This window comes from Vanellus vanellus, assembly GCF_965231255.1.
Source record: "Vanellus vanellus genome assembly, chromosome: Z".
Taxonomy (NCBI): Eukaryota; Metazoa; Chordata; class Aves; order Charadriiformes; family Charadriidae; genus Vanellus; species Vanellus vanellus.
Window position 1 is genome coordinate 77,102,104 of NC_138908.1, and position 19,995 is coordinate 77,122,098.

The 19,995-nt window shown below is 57.8% G+C and overlaps 3 protein-coding genes across 3 annotated transcripts in view; 1 reads left to right on the plus strand and 2 right to left on the minus strand.

Moving 5' to 3' along the window:
* Positions 1 to 5,228, minus strand: part of TLN1 (talin 1) — a 36,404-nt gene extending 31,176 nt beyond the window's left edge. The window contains exon 1 of the mRNA XM_082497455.1: positions 5,177 to 5,228. The gene's annotated coding sequence lies outside the window, so the exon portion shown is untranslated. The remainder of the gene's footprint in view (positions 1 to 5,176) is intronic.
* A 2,143-nt stretch (positions 5,229 to 7,371) lies between these two features.
* Positions 7,372 to 12,605, plus strand: CREB3 (cAMP responsive element binding protein 3). The gene is made up of 9 exons (XM_082498014.1): positions 7,372 to 7,587; positions 7,670 to 7,943; positions 8,157 to 8,269; positions 8,488 to 8,580; positions 9,150 to 9,256; positions 10,603 to 10,671; positions 10,838 to 10,922; positions 11,043 to 11,124; positions 11,536 to 12,605. Exons 1-9 carry the CDS (start codon positions 7,450 to 7,452, stop codon positions 11,898 to 11,900), a joined length of 1,326 nt encoding a protein of 441 aa, XP_082354140.1. The 5' UTR covers positions 7,372 to 7,449; the 3' UTR covers positions 11,901 to 12,605.
* Positions 12,606 to 16,358: 3,753 nt separating this feature from the next.
* Positions 16,359 to 18,941, minus strand: LOC309682925 (avidin-like; the record flags this gene model as incomplete). The annotated part of the gene is made up of 4 exons (XM_082497070.1): positions 16,359 to 16,392; positions 17,887 to 18,019; positions 18,123 to 18,333; positions 18,870 to 18,941. The coding sequence occupies 4 exons, from the start codon at positions 18,939 to 18,941 to the stop codon at positions 16,359 to 16,361; spliced, it is 450 nt and encodes a 149-aa protein (XP_082353196.1).
* Positions 18,942 to 19,995: the final 1,054 nt, after the last annotated feature.

A 19,995-nucleotide genomic window follows, 5' to 3' on the forward strand; every position in this document is an offset into this window, starting at 1 on the left:
CACCAGGCACCAAACTCACACACTAAAAACAAAAACCTGGGGAAAGCGCCACTTACACAGAGTGAGCGCTCAGAGATCGGGGTCTACAGCAGCAGCTACTGCACAAACCCAGGGGCAAAGAAGCTGCGCACAAGATGATGTGCAGGAGCGCAAGGGACCAGCCACTGCAGGTCTCACTGCCAGGGCACAGGAGAGCCGCACCGCGCCATCTGAAAGAGGCCCCGAGCTGGGTTCAGCTTGAAGGATCAGCTTCAAGCTTTGAAGGATTGCATAGATTAGCTTCAGAGCAAGCACCCCTCAACAGGGCTCCGAAACATCAGGTTTAATAACTCCTAATTAGAACTATGATATTCTTACAGCAGAGTAAAATTGGAAAGAAGTAACAGAAGTAAAAAGAGGTTGTAAATAAGCCCCCTGCTTGCCTGCCTACACGTTTGTAGAGCCTGTAAGAGCCCTTTCCTTTGGGTTTATGTGCTGTGCAGCAGCTTTCAGAGCTTTCGCAGGTTGCCACACGCCTCGGGGTCCCTGCACCGGGTCCTTCGCCCTGCCCCACTGCTCCCTGCCCTTCTCAGCATTCCCAGTCTCCGGCCGGCCTCAACCCAATGTTCTCCAGCAATGAAGTGCCTTTTCTTCTCCCCGAGAGTCTGCTCACGGGGATGGAGTCCCCTGCTCTGCATTGACCAGGGCTGCCTTGTCCTTAAACCCCAGCTGGTGGGAGGACGCAAGAGCACCGGTGGGATGCACCGCATCTGCTTGTTCTCTTTTAGATTGATTATCTCCTACTGGGCCTCCTATTATGGCTGTCAGGGAAAGGTTACCAGCCACACGCATCATCAGCCTGTCCCGGGAAGGTTCTTGGGGAAGATCTGCTGGCAGCCTCCCTCACACCGCAGCGGCACAGGGCCAGTGCATCCCTGCCCGGTGCTGCCAGCTCTGGTTCCCCATGGAAGGGAGTACACCGCTGTGGGCTGCTCCCAACCACAGACCCGAGCAGGCTAGGGGCAAGATCTGTGACGGATAAAAAGTCCCTGCATCCAATTTTTGGCCAGGAGCAAGTCAGAGGGCAGGGGTCCTGCTCCTGCAGAGTCGTAAAGCCATGCTGGTGGTGCGGGGTGGGAAGCAGGGATGGAGGAGCGTGCCGCCTCCGCCAGCACATGGAGCGGCTCCAGCTCCGCATTCCTGAGCCGTTCGGCAATGTTTCTGCGGAGGCCCGCGGCCCCCACTGGCTCCGCTGATGAGGAATGAAATGCATTTCGGGTCCGGAGCGAGGGAGCCCGGCAGCAGCGGCGTCCGCCTGTGCCATTGCCATCTATCTGGATGCACCAGCAAAGCTGCGGAGCCGAAGGGACGAGGAACACCCTGCCATAGAAAAGACTTTCCGAATATTCCATACACAGGGCGGGCTGCTGTGGTCACCAGGCCATCTTCTCTGTATCTAAAAATATTCTCGGAGTTGAGCATAGAGCTGCCTTCCGTCCCTCCGCAGGAAAAGGAGAACATGCCACTGCCAGGACAAGGTCAGAGACCATGGAGGAAGGGGAGGGGAGGACGCCGGACGGCAGAGAGGAACTGAGAGCAGCCAGGCCATGCCCGGCCATTTCTGCAGGCTCCTCTTGCCCTCCCAAAGCCACCCAAAATCAGGCGCTGTGCCAAAGGCACCCCTTAGTACACCCTTGACGGGGGACACCCCGCAGAAGGATGACTGCTCAAGCCTTCCCACTCCCGAACTCTTACGAAAGGGAAGGTGCTCATGACATCAAGGAAACCCTTAGAGGAACGGGAGATGGTTCATTTTAATCCCCATATTCTATGGAAACAGTTCAGGCTCCAGCAGCTGAACTTTGATGACATCAATGTCTTAAAGAAGAAATGCTCTCTGCTGCATCAGTGCACCTCCTCAAATCCCAGAGAGACTTGTCAGCAAACGTGGCAATTAATCACACCGGGTGTGCAAATCTGCTGCCTCCTGTGACAGCACGAAGGCAGGGCTCGGCCCCTGCAGACCTCTCCCCTCCGGGTACCACGTGGGGAAGGAAAAGCCGGACTAGACATAACGGATGAGACAGCGTGGGAGCCTGTCACTGCAAACCAGAAAAATAAAGGAAAAGGACAGCGAAATTCAAGCTGTCCCTCTGGAAAGAAAAAAAAAAAAAAAAACACAGAAGGGCAAAAAAAACCCCAAACAAACCAAGTCTCAATGAAGCCACACGAAATTTCTGCCCTGGCTCACCTCCAGAGCAAGCAAACCAGTTCGCAATCGGTTGCCGGTATGCAAAGGCAGATAAGGCACCAGAGCAGCCAGCCGGCAGCCAGATTAACACACTTCTGCATTTTATAGCAAGCTGCATGCAACCCTCCGAGCCGTGAGCACGCTCCTGAGCCTATCCCAAAATAGGGGTGGGGGTGGTGGTGGTGGTGGTTTCTTGATGGGGTCCCACCACCCTGCGGAGACTTCCTGGCTGCCTCCATCACGCTCCCGCATTAGGTGAGCAAAGCCACCGTGGTGGTGCTGGTGGAGGTCTCCGGGCTCTGCAGCGCCGTGCCGGCACGAGGAACCACGGCGTCATTGCCGGGACCACTGAGAGCGAGTTTTCCGTCACGTGACGTAACTGCTATATTTGCATCGGCTGAGTTTAGCGCTGGGAGAACGGTTACAGAGGAGGTTTTATATCTTACCAAAAAAAAAAAAAAAAAACCCCAACCAAAATTCGATAGCAGCCTGCTGCTGCACTCAGGGCGAGTTTCCAGAACAAGCTGCAAATCTTCAAACACAACAATTTTGCCTTTTTTAACATGCTCTTTCTAAGGGAGACTCCGGATGAGGTTTGGGGTTTTTTTTTTGGTTGTTTTTTTTTTTTTTTTTTTTTTTTTTTCTCCCGGCAATGCCAAATTTCACTTGGGAAAGGCCCCACTCCGGACCACCCCCAGGCTGAGAGCTGGCTGCAGGAAGCTTTATCAGCTGCATAACCACCCCACTGCTGGGGTTTTCCGCAGGCGCGGGGGCTGCTGACACATGCCAGCGCGGCCGCCGGCACAGCCAGGCAGGTACCAGGCCACCATGGTGCCGGCCAGCATTGCCGGCACATCAGTGTCTGCGCAACAGCACGATGAACCAGGTCAAAAATTAACATGGTAAGAAGCCAGACCTGGCTCTGGCCGCGTTCTCCAGTACAGGACCAGTACAGACAGCCCCGGCAGGCACCAGAGGCATGGGCGGCTTAGCCCCGTGCCTACAGGAAGATTGAGCCGGCAGTCACGGTGCTGCACATTGCCGAACCCATTCAGCCCAGTTCCTCTTTCCCAGCCACACATCCACGTCGTACGGGGAGATGGTTTCTTCCTGCCGAGGTCTAGCTTGCTCCCGTGGAGTGTGAGGGGCTGGTGAGCCCAGCCCCAGCTCCGTGGCACCCCTGGCTGATCCCCATGGCGGGGGCAGGAGCATCCTCTCACCGCTGCAGGGAGGGCAGCCCTGCTCAGCGTGGGAAACGGGCAGCGGGGCTGGGAGATGACAGCCCCCTCCTGCTGGGCATCCCCTCACCGCCGAAGGGAGGGGGCACAAATGGTGGCACCCCCCAGGCTGGCCACCGCCATCTGCACCCCCTCTGCAGAGGCGAGCAAGGGGCAGGACTCCATCTGCAGCCTCTCCTGCATCCTTTAGCGAGCCAGCCTGCTGGCACAGCACCCCAAAAGCAGCACCTGGGGTGCAGTGGGTGCTCTCACAGCCTCCAGAGACCACCAGGTGGCCCGATCTGGGTATCTGTGCTTGCCAGGGCAAGTGACTCGCATGCAACCGTGCCAGAAAAAGAGGAAAGCGAGAGAAGAGTATGGATGGGTTTTGGGGGACATTTCTCCACCCAGAAGCTGGCAACGCTGAGCTCCATAAAGGAGGGCATCCTGTAGGTGCTTTCTCCTTCTTCCTCAGCTTTCCCACTCCCCTTCCCCAAATCTGCCAGGATGTGCCACTGCGGGATGCACCCAACTCCCACCCCTGCCGTTGGGCGAGCGAGCTGCGTTCTGAGCCGGTGCTCACCACACACCACCGCCTGCTCCTTTAGAGCTTGGCGGGGGGGGGGGGGTCACCCCATGGTCCACAGTAGGGTTTTCGGACCCTTTACCGGGCAAACCCGTGGGCGAAGCTCAAGATCCCAAAAATATGTCCCCTCCCTTTCTCAGCAGCGAGGCTCGGGGGGGGGGGGTGGGGGGTGAGAGGAGAAGGGAGTAAACAATTATTGCTACCAAATATGGGTCTAAGAGCCAGCGATGAAGCCACGGCAGAAGCATGTAGACATCCTGCCGGCAGATTCAAAGGGCCGGGGAGCCCGCGGGGGCGCGGGTGGGATCCGGCCGGCAGCGGGGCCGGGCCGGGAACAGGCAGAGGATGGGGCAGGGTTTCCCTTTGCCCGCTGCAGAGCTGCCCCGGCCGGGGCACGGCGGGGATCCAGCCCGCCCCCCGACGGGGCTCGGCCCTGCCCCACGGATCCCCACTCGGGGAAATCGCTCCTGGCGGGGGGGAGGGGGGAAATCTCACCTCCCCCCTCACCCCGGGGTTGCGGCGTGGGGAGCGTGTCCTCCGCCGTCCCCACCCAAAACCGCGCCGCAGGACACGGACACCCTTCCCGCTCACGTACGTCGGGGGGAAGCTTCGTGTCCCGTCCCGTCCCCCCGCCGCCCTTCCCCGGGTTGGAGGGCCCGTGGCCGCAGCCAGGCCTCTCCCGCTCGGTCCCCGGGGACGGGGCCTGGCCAGCGCAGGCTTGGCGGGGTGAGGCCCGCGGCGGCGGCGCGGCTATTTTGGGACAGGGCCGGGATTAACTAGGGCCAAAGCCCCCAACCCGGCCCTGCCGCCCCGGGGATCCCGGTGATCGGGAGCCGCCAGGCTCGGGGGCGACGGGGCGCGCCCCTGAACCAGGCCAAGGCGTGACCGACCCCCGGCAGACCCCGAGTCGCCGCCCCGTTAGGAGCGAGCAAGCAGGCCCCGGTAAACGGGACGCTCCACCTCCCCCCCTCCCGGTAAGCGACGGCGGAGGGGGGGGGGGGCTGCCCCCGGGACATCCGTTTCCGGCAGCCCCCCGGGACCCAGGTCGCTGCCGGTCCCCGGCCCCCCACGCCGCGGGCATCCCCCCTCCCCGGTTAACGGGCCGCCTCCACGTGTCCCCCCGTGTAGCCCCGGTCCCCGTACCTGTGCGAGGGCAGGAGCAGCGCGGCGGCCGCGCCGAGGCTCTGCGGACCGCGGCGGCACCGCCCGCTTCCCGCCCCCCGCCGCGCATGCGCCGGGGTACGCCGCGCCGACGGGTGGCACGGTACGGCACCCGGGGCTGCGCTCCGCCCGGTGTCGTGTCGTGTCGTGTCCCGTCCCGTCCCGTTCTCCACTCCCTCCCCGCCCCCCATCCCGGCCACAAGCCCGGGGCTACAGCACTGCTCGCCACCCCCGCCGCCCCCCCCCCCATCTTCCCGCCGCCGCCGCCCCGCCGCGCGCGCGCCCCCGCCCCGCCGCGCGCTCCCGCTGCCGCCGCGCTCCGGCCAATGGGCGCCGCCGCCTCACCCCCCCGGTGGGGGGCGGGGCTGCCGGGGCGCGCGGTGGCTGCTGGGAGGCGGGTGAGGTGGAAGCAGCGGGGTTGAGTGGTGTTGCCGCGCTGAGGTGAGGGAATGGATGGGGACCCGGGGGATCGGGGGAACCGGGGCCGGGGCCGGGACCGCGACCGCGACCGGGACCGCGACCGCGACCGGGACCGCGACCGCGACCGCGACCGCGACCGCGACCGCGACCGCGACCGGGACCGGGACCGGGACCGCGACCGGGACCGGGACCGCTGCCTGCCCCAGACGGGGCCGGGGGCCGCTCTGCGGGGCGGCCAGCCGGCCGTCAGGCTTTGGGCTTCCCGCAGGCGGCCGCAGTGCCCGTGGGCCGCCCGCACGGATGGGGCTGTGGGAGGTTTCGTGGGCCCCCTCGGGTGGGTGTCCAGGCGGGGGGGTGGCTCCTGCCCTGCCGCCCTGCTGTCCCCTCTCGTCCTGCCCTTGCTGCGTACCAAAGCCCTCAGTGGTCCGTGGCCCCAACGGGCCCTGTCGTTGCCCGGGCTCTGCCCGGCTCCCTGTCCTCTCCGTGCTCCGCTTTCTGCCGCTGAGGCCGTGCTCACTGTGCCGTCCGGCTTCCCGCTCCTGGGCACCTACCACGGCAGCCCTGTGGCTGGTGTCTGCCCTCGCCTTCTATTTTTCTTCCAGGTTTTCGTTCGTTTGGGTTTGGTTTTTTTTTTTTTTTTTTTGGGGTGGGTATTGGGGGTTTTTTGGACTGTAACACCTGCCAGATAGATGCGAAAGCTTAGTGGTGCTAATGGGGAGGTGTGACAGATGCCCCCAGTCCGGCCAGGTAAGTGGTGCTTCGGGTCAGGCATCACCCACGAGCAGGTCTGGCCGGCGTCAGCTGTGCTGTGCAAACCCACGGAACCCTGCAAGGCTGCATCTTCTCAGGAATGGAGGAGTCTAGGCCACATCTTATCAGGAGATAACACCACCAGCCCGAGCTGGGGCTAGAGGTAAACAAAACTAGAATGGCCACAGCTGCAGATGGGCACCAGCATGAAGGAGGGAGTTGAGGATGAATCTGTCCCTGTGCACTATAAATACCTGCAGCCTCCCCCAAGCCCGTGGACCTCTCCCATACAGGGCTGCACAGTGGTGTTGTCTCCTGGGGCAGGGATGCTGCCTCTCAAGGTTACTCCTCGAGGCTGAGGGACCCTTTATCTGGTATCTGGTAGCTGCTGCAAGATAAGTGGCATTTTACATCCAGCCTAGAAGTATATTGTATGCTAGTGACATTTATAGATATCCAGCTATAGCTTCATTATTAGAAGTGTAGTGAGTAGCAGAGTGTTTGACCACTGTCTAAATTATTGGTTAAATCATCACTTAAATCACTGTCAAATCAATGTATGCCATTCAATTATCACTTAGTCACCATTTGATTACCATTTCATTTTCACTCAGTCATTGATCAATTGTCATTTGATCATCATTTAATCATTAATAAAACCCTTTCAGTTAACCTCACAATGATGATTTCTCTTACTAATTTGCCTGTGACTGGAGGTGGCCCCACTGGCTGCATGCTGGGGATACAGCACCTCCGGGTTTCAGAGGAACAACAGGATTTTGCATGATCTCCATGGCAGAAATTTAGGGCCCTTCCACTTTCCCTTTCCCTCCTGCAGCTTTTGCGTTGTGGGTAGAGCATGGTTCCTGTGGCTGAGTCCCAGTAGTCTCGTGGGGAACCTGGTATGGTGGGGCCACCAGTGCTGGTATGATAGCCTTGTTGGGGAAGTATTCATGAGCTGGTTGTCACTGCAGGGCCCTGGCAGCCGTTGCACGAGGAGATTTGTCTGTAGGGGCTGAGGGACATCTTGAAGGAGTGCTGCTGTCTCCCCCTGTGCCTGTGCTCACTTTTGGTGTCCTGCTCAGATGTCGTGCCCAGAGGAAGTGGCTGCCCTGGCAGATGAGGACCTGCTTGACTTCCTTCTGAAGGATGATGTTCCCTTCCCTGAAATCCCAGGGGAGGATAATGGTTTGCTGGAAGACTGGGGACTGCCAGAGCCTGAGGTGAGTTTTTTGGGAGGAATTGCTGCTGGGTTGTGGTTCAGGAGGTTTGGCTCCCTGCTGAGTAAAAGCTTTTTCTCTGCAGCTCCTGGACAAGGAGGTGGATGACTTCATCAGCTCCCTGCTGAGCCCCTTTGAAGAAGAATCAGGCATGCTGCAGGATTATTTGCCTGCTGACAGTGACAGCAGCATTTCTGAGGATCAGCATCTGTCCCATAGCCCCAGCAGCAACTTTGCTGGCAGCCCTCAGAGCTCAGACATTGTGCACATTGATCACAACTATTTCCTTCATCAGGACTGGCCTGTGCTGGAAAGTGTGAGGTCTGACACAGCAGAAGGAGATTTTTCCATTGACCTTGGTAAGTGGTGTGCTTGGGCTCCTTCTGTCCTGGATAGAAACAGAAAAGGAGTCCCATGTTGGGTTTTTTTGGGTAGGTGCCAGGCAGCGTCGGCAAGAGCAGAGTTTAGTGGCTTTCTGCTGCTGTGAAATTGTGGTTTCATGCTACTCAAAGCTTGCTGGTCAGGTGCTGCCTCACTGAGGCCCAGTGTTTGACTCTCTTTTCCTTCCCCAGAGACATGGATGGGTTTAGAAAGCACAAGCAAGACACTGGAACAGAGCTCCAGTTTCCCCATTGCTATTGCAGTGGATGCTGGACCCCAGCTTGTGCCTGGAGCCATTGTGCAGGTACTGACTGCAATGTGTGTGTGCCTCAGCCTTTGCTTCTGGTCGTGTCTCCCCTTCTCTCTTGGCCTGGCTCCTGTGGGGGATATTTCTGAGGAAAGCATGATGGTGCCTTAGCAGAGCTGATCCTGATTCTTTGTGCTTTCTGCCTGCCCTCTCTGCCCTCGGCTGGACTCCGTTTACTGTGCATTCTCAGCGGGTGTACTTTTGCTGTTTTTCAGTCTGATTTCCCACAACTGGTCCTGACAGAGGAGGAGAGGCAGCTCCTGAAGAAAGAAGGTGTTTCATTACCAACCTGTGGGCCACTGACCAAAGTAAGTCCTCGCTACAGCCTGTCATTCCCAAACAGACTTGGACCACTTGAATGCTTCAGCCAGAGTAGGAATTCAAAAGTACAGGATGGCGCCTTGGTGAGAGCATTGGTGCCCAGGTGCTGCGTTCAGGGCAACGTGTGGCAGGGCTCTGTGTCCTTTTCCACCTTTCGAGGCTTGGGTGGTGTCCATGTGCACAGCAGTGTCTGCATTGCTAATCGGGTGGATACAAAGAGCAAAGAGACCTGGCTGCTATCAGGTCAATGTCCCCACTCATGGATGCTTGCAGAAGGCAGTTACACCACAAGTGCCTCCAACCTATTTTTTCATACTTGCCTAGTGCCTTGTGAGCTGTGTGATTTTCATCTCCCTTAGGTATGCCTCACTTTTGCTATACCAGGGAAGCTGCTAGCCGTATCAAGACCAGAGTTTGCCTTGCAGCTCCTGCAGTTCATTCAGTGGTGTGGGAGGGGACAGAGCATGTGGGCTGAGCACTGGGATGTATGCAGGGTTTGTGAGGGCTGGATTGCCAACGCTCTGGCATTGCTGCTGACGAGAAAAGACTGTTGCAGGCTGAAGAGCAGCTTCTGAAGAAAGTGCGTCGCAAGATCCGGAACAAGCAGTCAGCCCAGGATAGTCGTCGCAGGAAGAAGATCTACATGGATGGCCTGGAAAACAGGTACAGGCACACAGTAGTGTCACCCAACACTGAGGGGACAGACACTTCTAGGGACTGTTGGCAGAATGATGACGGTACTAAATTGTAGTTTCATTTAAAGCTTTGCTTTCTTAACACATTCTGGTTAGTCTAGCACAGAATTTGATTGGAATGGCATGGTATTTCTACTAGCAGAATCAATGTAGTACAATCTATAAGCAGCGTAAAACAGAATTTATAATACAACTTAACTTACAATTTCTAGTCACTTAGATCCTAGTACAACTTATGATTTCTAATCACCTGGACCCTCTGCATATCGGGTCAGATCTTAACACATCGTTTTCTTTATCATTATAATGATCATAATCTAGACTTGAAAATTATATAAGGGAATATTAGTCACTCCCTCAATCCTGAGAGGCAGCAGATGATGGTGGAGGTGTTCCTGGCCAGAGGGATTCTCACTCTGCAGCAGCAGCTCCGGTCCATGTTCCCGCATAGGACTTGTAACTGCTTGATTTTATGGACAGTGCTCTCTGTGTGCTGTTGTGCTTCCCTGGTCTGTGACAGTGTTGTAAACAACACTGGGCTGGCCAGGTGCCTGGGACGTTCAAGGCCGATAAGGAAGAAAGTAATCGGCCTGGAGCCCAGGAACCTTGAAGATGGTAGGGAGGAGAAGAATAAATTTGTTTGATTTGTCTACTTGGTGCACAGGACCTTCAGGGCCTGATAATGAGAGAAAGGGAACGATTACATGACCCGCTGGGTCACAGGGAATGGATGCTCACCTCATAAAATGGCATTAGATGTGCTAACCACAATGCCAGGGGTTGGGAGCAGGGGTTACTGGTCACAAAAAGCTGTGCTGTGCCCCTGCTGGGGTCTTGCCACTCTGGGCAGAAAATGAGGCTGACCCTGTAGGGCAGCAGCATTCCTCAGGGGGATCAGAAGCTCAGGGCATAGCCTGCCCTGCTCTCTTTGCTTGAAGATGGCCCAGAGCTTGCTCTGTTCAAGCCAGGTGCTGTCCTGCCAGGTCCAGCATGTTCTCCAGATCAGGTTATTTTGCAATACAGCCTAACGTCATGGATCTGCAGGGTTGATGTGCTGCTAGGAGCAAGCATGCTTAGGGTGGTGATTCCCTGTGGCATCTGGGCAGGTCTTACCCCTCCCCAAACCTGGTGTGAGATGTCACTCTCTGGGCTTTGCTTCAGGTGGTGCCGGATAGGCTCCAGGGGCAATTTTGTCTGCCCCAGCCACCCAGAGGTGGTGTCTGATTACCTGAGGAGAAACTCTGGTGAAGTCCCTGCTGTTGACTAACAAAACCTCTCTGTTCTTCCCCCATGCTGTTCATCTTTCCTGGAAAGGGTGGCAGCCTGCACAGCGCAGAACCACGAGCTGCAGAAGAAGGTGCAGCTGCTGCAGAAGCAGAACACGTGAGTTCTTATTGTTGGACATGGCAGGAGATGTGGTGGGAAAGGCTGTTCCTCTTCTTGGGATTGTGGTCTGTCCCTGGCTGCAAAGGGGAAGGAGGGGTAGGAACGAAGGAAGCAGCTCTTGGTTCAGCTGCTGCATTAACCTGCATTGCCTGCTCTTGTGCAGGTCACTGCTCAATCAGTTGCGGAAACTGCAAGCCCTGGTGAGACGGTCCACCACCAAAACTACCACAGCAAAAACCTGCACCATGGTGAGTGGCTTCAGCCCCAGTGCCTGTGAAGAGGTCTCTGCTGTACTTACGAGTTTGCGAGAGAGGCTGTTGTGGCGGGTGATGCTATGTGTCCTTTTCTGATCTTCTTTGTGTCTCCAGGTTGTGGTTCTGTCCTTCTGCCTCGTTCTCTCCCCCAGAATCTGCTCGTTTGGGAGAAAAGAGCCACAGCCGGAGCTCAGAGGTGAGTGCTTGGGGGCTGAGGTGTGCCTCCAGGGCAGAGCACCTTCGTCAGAGACAGCCTGAACTCTGCGGTGCCTCCAACCCAGCAGCATCTTGGCTGGGGTGACCACTAGGCTTGGCAGTGCTGTCTCGCCCCAGCTTTGGCCTCTTCATCAGCCTCGTTGCAGAAGCCCACCTTGGGGCAGGGCCCTGGGGCAGGGACGGTACCAGAACTGGAGGGATCCAGTCCCTCTTGGAGCATAACATGAGCTTGTGCCTGGTGGCTGTGCGGTGTCCCCTCCCTGCCTCCCCTGGGAGGAGGCAGCCCTAGTTGAACAGTTGGTTCCTCTCCTGTGGGCTCTCTGGTGGCCCATGCTCACAACAGGACGGTGAGAGGCTGGGAATGACAGGGCTGGCTCTACCTCTCTTGCAGTGCGATCCCGGCAGATCCGTGAGTTGTCACACCAGGTAGTAGCTGATGTGCAGAAGGATGCTGTGCTGGAGGGGTTCAGCCCAGAGCCTGAGGATAACTTGCTGTCGGGCAGCCTCAATCAATCACAGGAGGAGGAGCAGAGTCCACCCAGCCTCAGTCCCAGATGTTGTTTCAACAGCAGCTCATTCTCCAACACTCCAGCGGCAGTGGGATCTGAGCTGGGCCCTCCCCAGCCTCAAAAGCAGCACTCCCAGAGCAACCCTTTGCAGGGAACGGTGCGGGTGGCATGGAAACCCAAGAGGCAGGAGTGGGCGGAACATGCTGACAGCGTTGTCATTCAGCAGCACCATGCTGATGAGATGTGACCACCGCTGCCTCCTGCTTCTCAGGGTGACACCGGGCACCCTGCTGGGCAGGAACAAACATAACTGCTTTAACAGATAATCTACCAAAGCAGTTTCTTTTGAATACTCTCCCAATTGCTGTCAGCTCAGAGGGTTTACCAGGGAGGTATTGGTTTAGGGTTGACCAGTTCTGACACTGTTCTATGTACCTACAGCAGGACTCTATCTGAGACGGGGAAGGAAGCTTGGGGAACTTTGCTACAGCTGCTGACGTGGCGTGCAGCCCGGGGTGTGTCCCGTCGCTCGCGGGGATGGGCTGTGACATGGCGGGTGAAAGCGGCTGGGCATGAGGTGCCCGTACTTGCTCTGACTGGATGCAGTTGGTGATAGAAGCTGCTGCCCTGCATCTTCCCTGCCCAGGGGGAGGTGAACAGACTGGGTCCTGCACTTCTTACTGTGTTTGATGGCCACAAGCACCTCCCCCTTGTCCCTTCCCCTTAATCCTGCAGTATTGTCTAATTTCTAGGTGTGAGGTAGCAAACTGACCTTCAGTGCCCTCATGGGAAGTGGTCCTGCCGTTGTGACAGACCCTTCGTGTTGCCTGTTCCTGCTAGCTTTTGAGCCACAGGCACAGCTCCTGGTCCGGCTAGAGAAGGTAGTGTGGAGTCCTTCGCAAGCCGAGTGTGCTGTTTCCCTTCTGTAGGAGCTGAGCCTTTCATCTTCCACAGCCCCGAAAGAGGGGCATCGTGTCCTCGGGGGGAGGGGGACTGCTGAGGGGGGCATGGAGCAGAAAGCAGCAGAGCTGCTTGCTCTTCTGAGGGATTTCCTGGCCACAGGATGGTTTCAAAGCTGTGTCCTCGAGTGCCCGAGGTTTGCTCTGCTCACCGGTGATGCAGTCCGCTGGCTCTGGTTGCTCCCCAGGGCTGAACAGAAACACTTTGAGCTGGTGAGTGGTGTCTTTCCTGGAGTGCAGCTTAGTGGTACCTGTTGAGCATCTCTCTTCATCCTACTTCAGGACATTTCATAAAATCATATAGAATGGTTTGGGTTGAGAGGGACCTTTAGAAGTCATCTAGTCCAACCCCCCTGCACAATGAGCAGGGACATCTTCAACTAGATCAGGATAGTAATGAATAATTTCCTAATTAATGACATATAAATATATACTAGTGACGTGTGACTGTGTCTTCTATGGTCATTTCAGTGAGGGGCCGGGCTACTGTTTGGAGGCTGGGGGTTGCACCAGGAGCTGGGAGCACTGGGAGGAACCCAAGGGAGGCTGTGGAGGTGATCACTCTCACTGCCTAACGAAGGGGAACAGGTGCTGCCTTCGCTTCCTGCAGCTGTGGCTGTGCAGAGGGGCTGGTTGAGACACAGTGCAAGTTTGTGGGTCAGTTGCTGTGCTCTCAGCCCATTCTTCAAGGGTGCAAAAACACTCTTGAACCACTTTTGGAGACGAGTGGATGTTGTGAGTGCCTGATGCCCAGGTGTGACCTGCTCTCACCCAAGCCGCTGGCGCTGCGGAAGCGAGCAGCTTCCCTGGTAGGAAGCGCGAGGAGCTGATGTCTGCCCCCACCGCTGCTTTCGTAACAGGGAGCTGCACAATCGCAGGAAGCGGAGCAGAGCCAGGGTGGTGCAACAGCCCCGTTCCCCTCGGCCAGGGGCTGCGGGGAGGGCCCTGCCTGCCTGGGTGGTTGCTAAATCAGGGCTGGGCCCTGGGTTTGGTTGGGGTCACTGGGTCCATGGGAGGCACTGGCAGACCCTGAGCTCAAGTTGCGGAGCCCAGCGTGGGATTTGGGGGTGCGGGAGCCCAGCAAGGCGATGCGTGCAGGTAGCACTGTGCTTGCAACCCGCCCAGGAAGCAAAGGGTGCTTGTGCCGGCTAACGAGATACGAAATTGAACATTGTGTCTCTGCCCAGAGAGGAGAGACAGGTAAGGGGTGGCTCCCCATGGGATCTGTCTCGGGATGGGTGGCAGCACACTCATAAGAGGATCAGGTCACGTCTCTGCCCTGGCCAAGGCAGGCAGCCCATGAGCATCCCCAGGGAACCACTGGACCTTTTTCCCCAGAATGGGAACATCTCAGACCCGGTCCTTGCTTTTGTTTCCTTATTTTTTTGCAGTTCAAGGCCAGGGTGCATAAGGCCACTGGGGACGTACTGATGTCACCTGGATTCCCTAGTCCAGCACTAATCGATATTGTGTGAGTCATCTGAAATAAAAACACCGTGGGGTTGCCAGCAAAGCAGGGGGCGGCCAGCACAGCTGGTGTTTGGCCAGGGGCAGCGGGGTCAGCACCACGCTCCACTCACTTGGCCAAATGTCAGGGGAGGGAGATAGCTCCAGGAGAGTGGGCATGGAGCCAGGCAAGCCTGGCGGGCTCCTTGTCAAATGCAGCGCTCGGCCACCGCAGCTCTGCCACGGGGAAAGCGTGCAGCAGCAGCTGGGATATCACGGAGCCCAGAGCTGGTCCTCCTGTGCTGCGCTGGGGACGTGTCTTGGGCTGGGAGTTTTGGGAACAGCTGCTCCGTGGTGCCTGCCGGCGCTGCCCCAGGGCTGCTATTTTTCATCACTTTCTGTGTTCTCACGCCGGTCCCACAGTGGTCAGCTCTGAGCCGGTGAGAGGAAGGAAGCCCAGCTTGGGCCTCACGCCTTGGGTTAAAGGGCAGCGATGATAAAAATACCTGGAACGAGTCCTTTGCCGAGGAGGCTCGCACCTCGTTTCCATCAGGCAGAGGAACAGGAGGAACCCAGTATTTCTGCCACCCTCCTCCTCCTCCTCGCTGCAGATCCTCCATGACATGTATTTCCCTTGCACGCTGCAGGCGTCGGAGCACAGGCTGTGTGTGTGTCAGCACTTCTTGCACACATACACGGCCCCGCACCCTGGCTTAGGTCGGCGTTACGGCCCCTGCTTGCCCTCCCTGCTGCGTTCCCTCTGTTATTCCCAAGGTCGACCCATATCTTACACGTGTCCCAGCAGGTGCCTGCATCAGCATCATGGGAGGATGCCGACAGACCAGAAAGATGAGCCCTTCAGGACAAAACATTCTGGTCAGCCCTCTGCAGGTCCCGTATGGGTGTTGCCGAATGGAAACCCTCTCTGTTTCTCTTGGTGGCTCCCCGAGTGTCAGTAGCGCCATCTCCTTTCCACAGTAGCGACGTATTTAAAGTTATGAAAGCATGAAACGAAATTTTCCTCCTATTGCCACGGAGTGCCTGGGCTGTGTGGCCGGTACAAAACACCTCCTGCTCATGGCTTTAAAGGAATCGGGGTTTTCTTTTTTTTTTTTTTTTCCTCTAAAAAAAAAGGAGTCAGGGTTTCTCAGAGGTGGGAATTTCAGTCAGTAGCAGAAGTGAGACATACCCTCCTTCTCAAAGGAAACCTCAACCCTGTGTCAGCATCCGTCCTATTTTTATCCACTAGCACCAGCTGCTGGATATTGGTGGAAACAGAAAAACTAGCAGAAATCTGAGCGCCCCGTTAAAAAAGCAACTGGAAATACAGTGATAGAGCCACCGCCTTCCCCCAGCTCCCAAAACCTGAGGCCCGGGGCTGCTGAACCCCCAAGGGAGCCAGCCGTGTCACGACCGCTTTGTCAAGGTGTCTGAATCAGAAAGCAGAGAGGTCGGGTTGGGATGATGGAAAAAACACACAGCCAGTGCCAGATGCGTCCTTCCCCTCTTCCCTTTCCCCAGCCATCATGTAGCCGGGGCTTTGCTGGAGACCCCCGCATGTGCATTGCTCGGGGGACACAGCTGCACCGAGGGGTCTCTCTTGGGACGGGCCATCTGGGAGCTTTCCCTACTCCTGGGGCAGGAGTGGGGCTGGCAGCCGGCCGCCGCAGCGCATCCGCCGGGGCTGGGAACAGGGAGGCGGACGGCTCTGCAAAAGCCATTTGCAGCCGCCCCGTGCATTCGGATGCCTGAGAAACTTCCTCTGCTCTGCTCGCAGGGGGAGGGTGGGCTGCCTGGAGCCTGCCCTGCAGCCCTGGGACATGCTGCCCGCGGCGTCCCACCAAGGCTGTGCCTCATGCCACCACCTGGACACAGCCCAGGTTGCCCCGCACCCCTTGGGGAAGTTTGGGAGAGACCCCAAGGGATGAGTTACCCACAGCACAGCGGTAGGGCTGCAGGTGCAGCATTGCTGCACGCTGCCAGGGAGGGGACATGGGACAGCCCTCATCCTCAGGGACCCTGCTGCATGAAGTCTCCCCATGGGAGGGCAGGCTGTGGGTCAAGACAAACCCCGTGGGTTTGAGGTAGGGCAGAAACCAGAGCCGAGCTCCACATCCCCACAGAAACCCTTTATTTTGCAGCCAGTGCCCAGCCTTCACACTGGGCTGAACTTGCCCAGGAAAGGATGAAGCTGTGGGCTGAGAGCTGCTGAAATGCAGCACCTCAGCGTGGGCAGAGCCTGGCTGGGGGAAGCGCTGTCTCCTTGCGGTCCGGGGCCTCCTGGATTTTCCCACTCGCTGTTATTTTATCCGGGTGAAAATGCTGGTGCCAATCCTGCAGGAAAATCCAGATCACTGTGGTTCACCCAGTCGGGGTCAACTACACTGTGGTGGTGAGTACAGAGGGGAAACACGGGGGGAAGCACCATGTCCCCCACTGCCTCGCTGGGTGCTGAGTGAGATGCCTAGGGCTCCAGCACACTGTTGTGGAGGCTGCACTGGGTGCTGGCATCATGTGCTGCTTTCTCCCTGCTGGACAGAGTGCAAGGAGGGTCCCAGGTGGGTCTGGATGGGTCCAGACCCTGTACTGGGGTCACTCACCCTGGGGCATACCCGGGATACAGGATCTGGCCAGGTCAAGGGATCATAGAATCATAGAATCATAGAATCAGTGAGGTTGGAAGGGACCTTTAAGATCATCAAGTCCAACCATTAACCTACCCTGATAAAAACACCACCACTCCTAAACCATGTCCCTAAGCACCTCATCTACCCTTTGCTTAAACACCTCCAGGGATGGTGAATCCACCACCTCTCTGGGCAGCTTATTCCAATGTTTAATAACCCTTTCAGTGAAAAAATGCTTCCTAACATCTAATCTAAACCTGCCCTGACATAACTTGAACCCATTTCCTCTTGTCCTATCACTTGTCGCCAGGGAGAAGAGGTCAGCTCCCATCTCTCTAAAACCTCCTTTCAGGTAGTTGTAGAGGGTGATAAGGTCTCCCCTCAGCCTCCTCTTCTCCAGGCTAAACAACCCCAGATCCCTCAGTCGTTCCTCATAAGGTTTGTCCTCCAGACCCTTCACCAGCTTTGTAGCCCTTCTCTGGACACGCTCCAACACCTCAATGTCCTTCTTGTAGTGAGGGGCCCAAAACTGAACACAGTACTCGAGGTGAGGCCTCACCGGTGCCGAGTACAGGGGGATGATTACTTCCCTAGTCCGGCTCACCACACTATTCCTGATGCAGGCCAGGATGGTGTTGGCCTTCTTGGCTGCCTGGGCACACTGCTGGCTCATGCTCAGCCGGTTGTCCACCAACACCCCCAGGTCCTTTTCTGCCAGGCAGCTTTCGAGCCACTCCGCCCCCAGTCTGTAGCGCTGCATGGGGTTGTTGTGACCCAAGTGCAGGACCCGACACTTGGCCTTGTTGAACCTCATACCATTGGCCTCAGCCCATCTGTCCAGCCTGTCCAGATCCCTCTGCAGAGCCAATCTACCCTCAAGCAGATCAACACGCCCCCCCAGTTTAGTGTCGTCTGCGAACTTACTGAGGGAGCACTCGATCCCCTCATCCAGATCGTTGATAAAGATATTAAAGAGAACGGGCCCCAGCACCGATCCCTGGGGGACACCACTCGTCACTGGACACCAACTGGATTTAACTCCATTTACCACCACAGGGGCTTCTTAGCCCCTGCTCGTCACTAGTGACAAACCCGTTTCACCCTCCCAGTCCCACCATGCCTCATCCTGTGGGATTTCTCCCTTCTCCAGCCTGGGGTGCAGGAAAGTTTGACACAGTGGTGACCAGAACCTGGAGCTCACCGGGTGGCTTTCCAGTCCTCGGCAGGGCTCTCAGCTGCTTCCCGCAGGAGCCACAGGGCGTGCAGTGTCTCCTCCCCGTTGGTGCCTACATAGCACTGGCCCAGGAAGGCGGTGGTCCGGGCTGCCTCTGAGTCTGGAAGGGTCCAAGGTGGTGTGAGTTGGGTGGTGAGGCACAAACCCAGCCCCTGCATCCCGCGGGCATCCCTGCTGCAGGGTGATGGCCCCCTCCTGCCTACCTCGAAGCCGCCAGTGCACGGTGAAGGAGAAGGTGGGCTGTGGGACCAGCCCTGCGTCCTGCTGGGACCCCTCCAGCGGTGAGGTGAGGATTTCAGAGTCACTGGCGGCAGGACCCGGCATGTAGGAACCGGAGAAGCGTCCATCTTCTCCAAGAATGGACACGACCATCCGGCAGCCCGTGTCGCTCCGCCAGGAGCCAGAGAGGAGGCACTGCAAGGCCAGTGCTGTGGCTTGGGCTGCCCTGCCAGGGACTCCTGCCCCACCACCCTGGCCCTGCCCCGGGATGGCTGCATCACTGGGGGATGCACCACAGACCCCGTGAGAAGCTGGTGCCACCAGCATTGCCGCCTCGGCATGAGCATCGCACCCGCAGCACCGATTGCCTTCAGCCCAACCAGTGCTCTGGGCAGTTCGCTGCTGCCACCCAGGGGAGAGTGGCTCCTCCCCACGCTGAAGCAGAGGATGCACTGCTTTCCCCGCACGCTTGGTGGGAAACGGTGTTTCTCTGGGGCACGGCTCTGTTTGCCGCTCTCTGGACGAGTTCCCACAGCAAGCAGCATGCTTGCAGGAGCGGTCCCTCCCTCTCACAGCCTCTCCGCAGCTTCCCTCAGCACTGCATAGTGCTGGTCCTGCCAGCTCCACCAGCCCGGCCCCAGTTCCCCTGCTGAGCACCGCAGCCCCAACAGTAGCCTTTGGGGTCTAGTAGGGTGCCAGCACCACGTCCCCATCGCCACCCATCCCCGTACCTTCCTCTCTGCAGGGGAAACACATGCCACCAGGGTCAGGGTGAGGACCAGGGCGAAAGCGTTGCTCCCCATGGCCGTGGGGCTGCAAAGCGCCCGGCACGGCTCCCTTCCAGCCCCACACCCCGTCCCCCTTTATAGGGCTGTAACTGGAGTCCCATGGGCACTGGGCTGGCAGCTGCGGGATGGGTGGCCGGGTGGCAGTGTGCCCAGGACAGGACAGGGGAGGCGAGGAGGTCTGCGTGACCTGGGCAGTGCTGGAGGAACGCGGGAACGAGCACGGCTGTGCAGAGAGGTGGGGGTGCGGGTTTTTTTTAAGGCCCTTTATAGCAGCCTGAGAAGCATCAAGTACCTTCCTTGGAATCTGCCTCCTGCGCGTGCAGGCTGGAAATTATTACCTGTTTAAACATTTAACCGCTCGCTGCTTTGCTGGTGCCACTGCCCCACCGGGGTGTCACCCACTCGGTGCTGGGGCATCCCGGGCAGAGGCAAGCTGCAGCGGCTGCAGCGCGGCACAGGAGGGAGGGCTTGCCCCAGCAATGACAATTCCCCAGCATCTTCTGTACACCAGCTGCTAATTTTGCTGCTTTTGCTTTTACAAGAGTTAGGGGCAGAAGTCACCACAGAGGGGCACTGGGGTCCAAGGGAATGTGTTTGCTAAACACACCCAAGCGTGCTAACCAGCCTTGTGTTTGCACCTCTTCCTTACAGTTGCTGCTCTTAAGGGTTTTGGATGTACAAAACAGAGAGTGCACTGTCCCTGCACTCCAGAGCTGCTTCTCCGCTCTCTGCAGTGCCTGGAGCAGGCACGGGGCTGTGGGCAGCTGAAAATTAAGGTGAGAGTCATCTGCATAAACACGTATCGTCCCCGGGACCGCAGTGTGTGGGGCACTGGGTGGCAGCAGGGCTGTGGTGCACATACTGGGGGTGGTGGAGTCCCACCCCGGGGTGGCACCGCTTAGTGCCTGCCATGAGCCCCGGAGCACCCCAGGACCCCACTGCTGATGCTGCTCGGTGCCTCTCCCTCTGGTCCAGATGGCCCCAAAGGCTGGGGCAATCGGAAACCACCCCTCTCCTAGCCCATCACTCCTCCACGTTGCCCTTTACCATCCCAAACTCACGGTCTTAT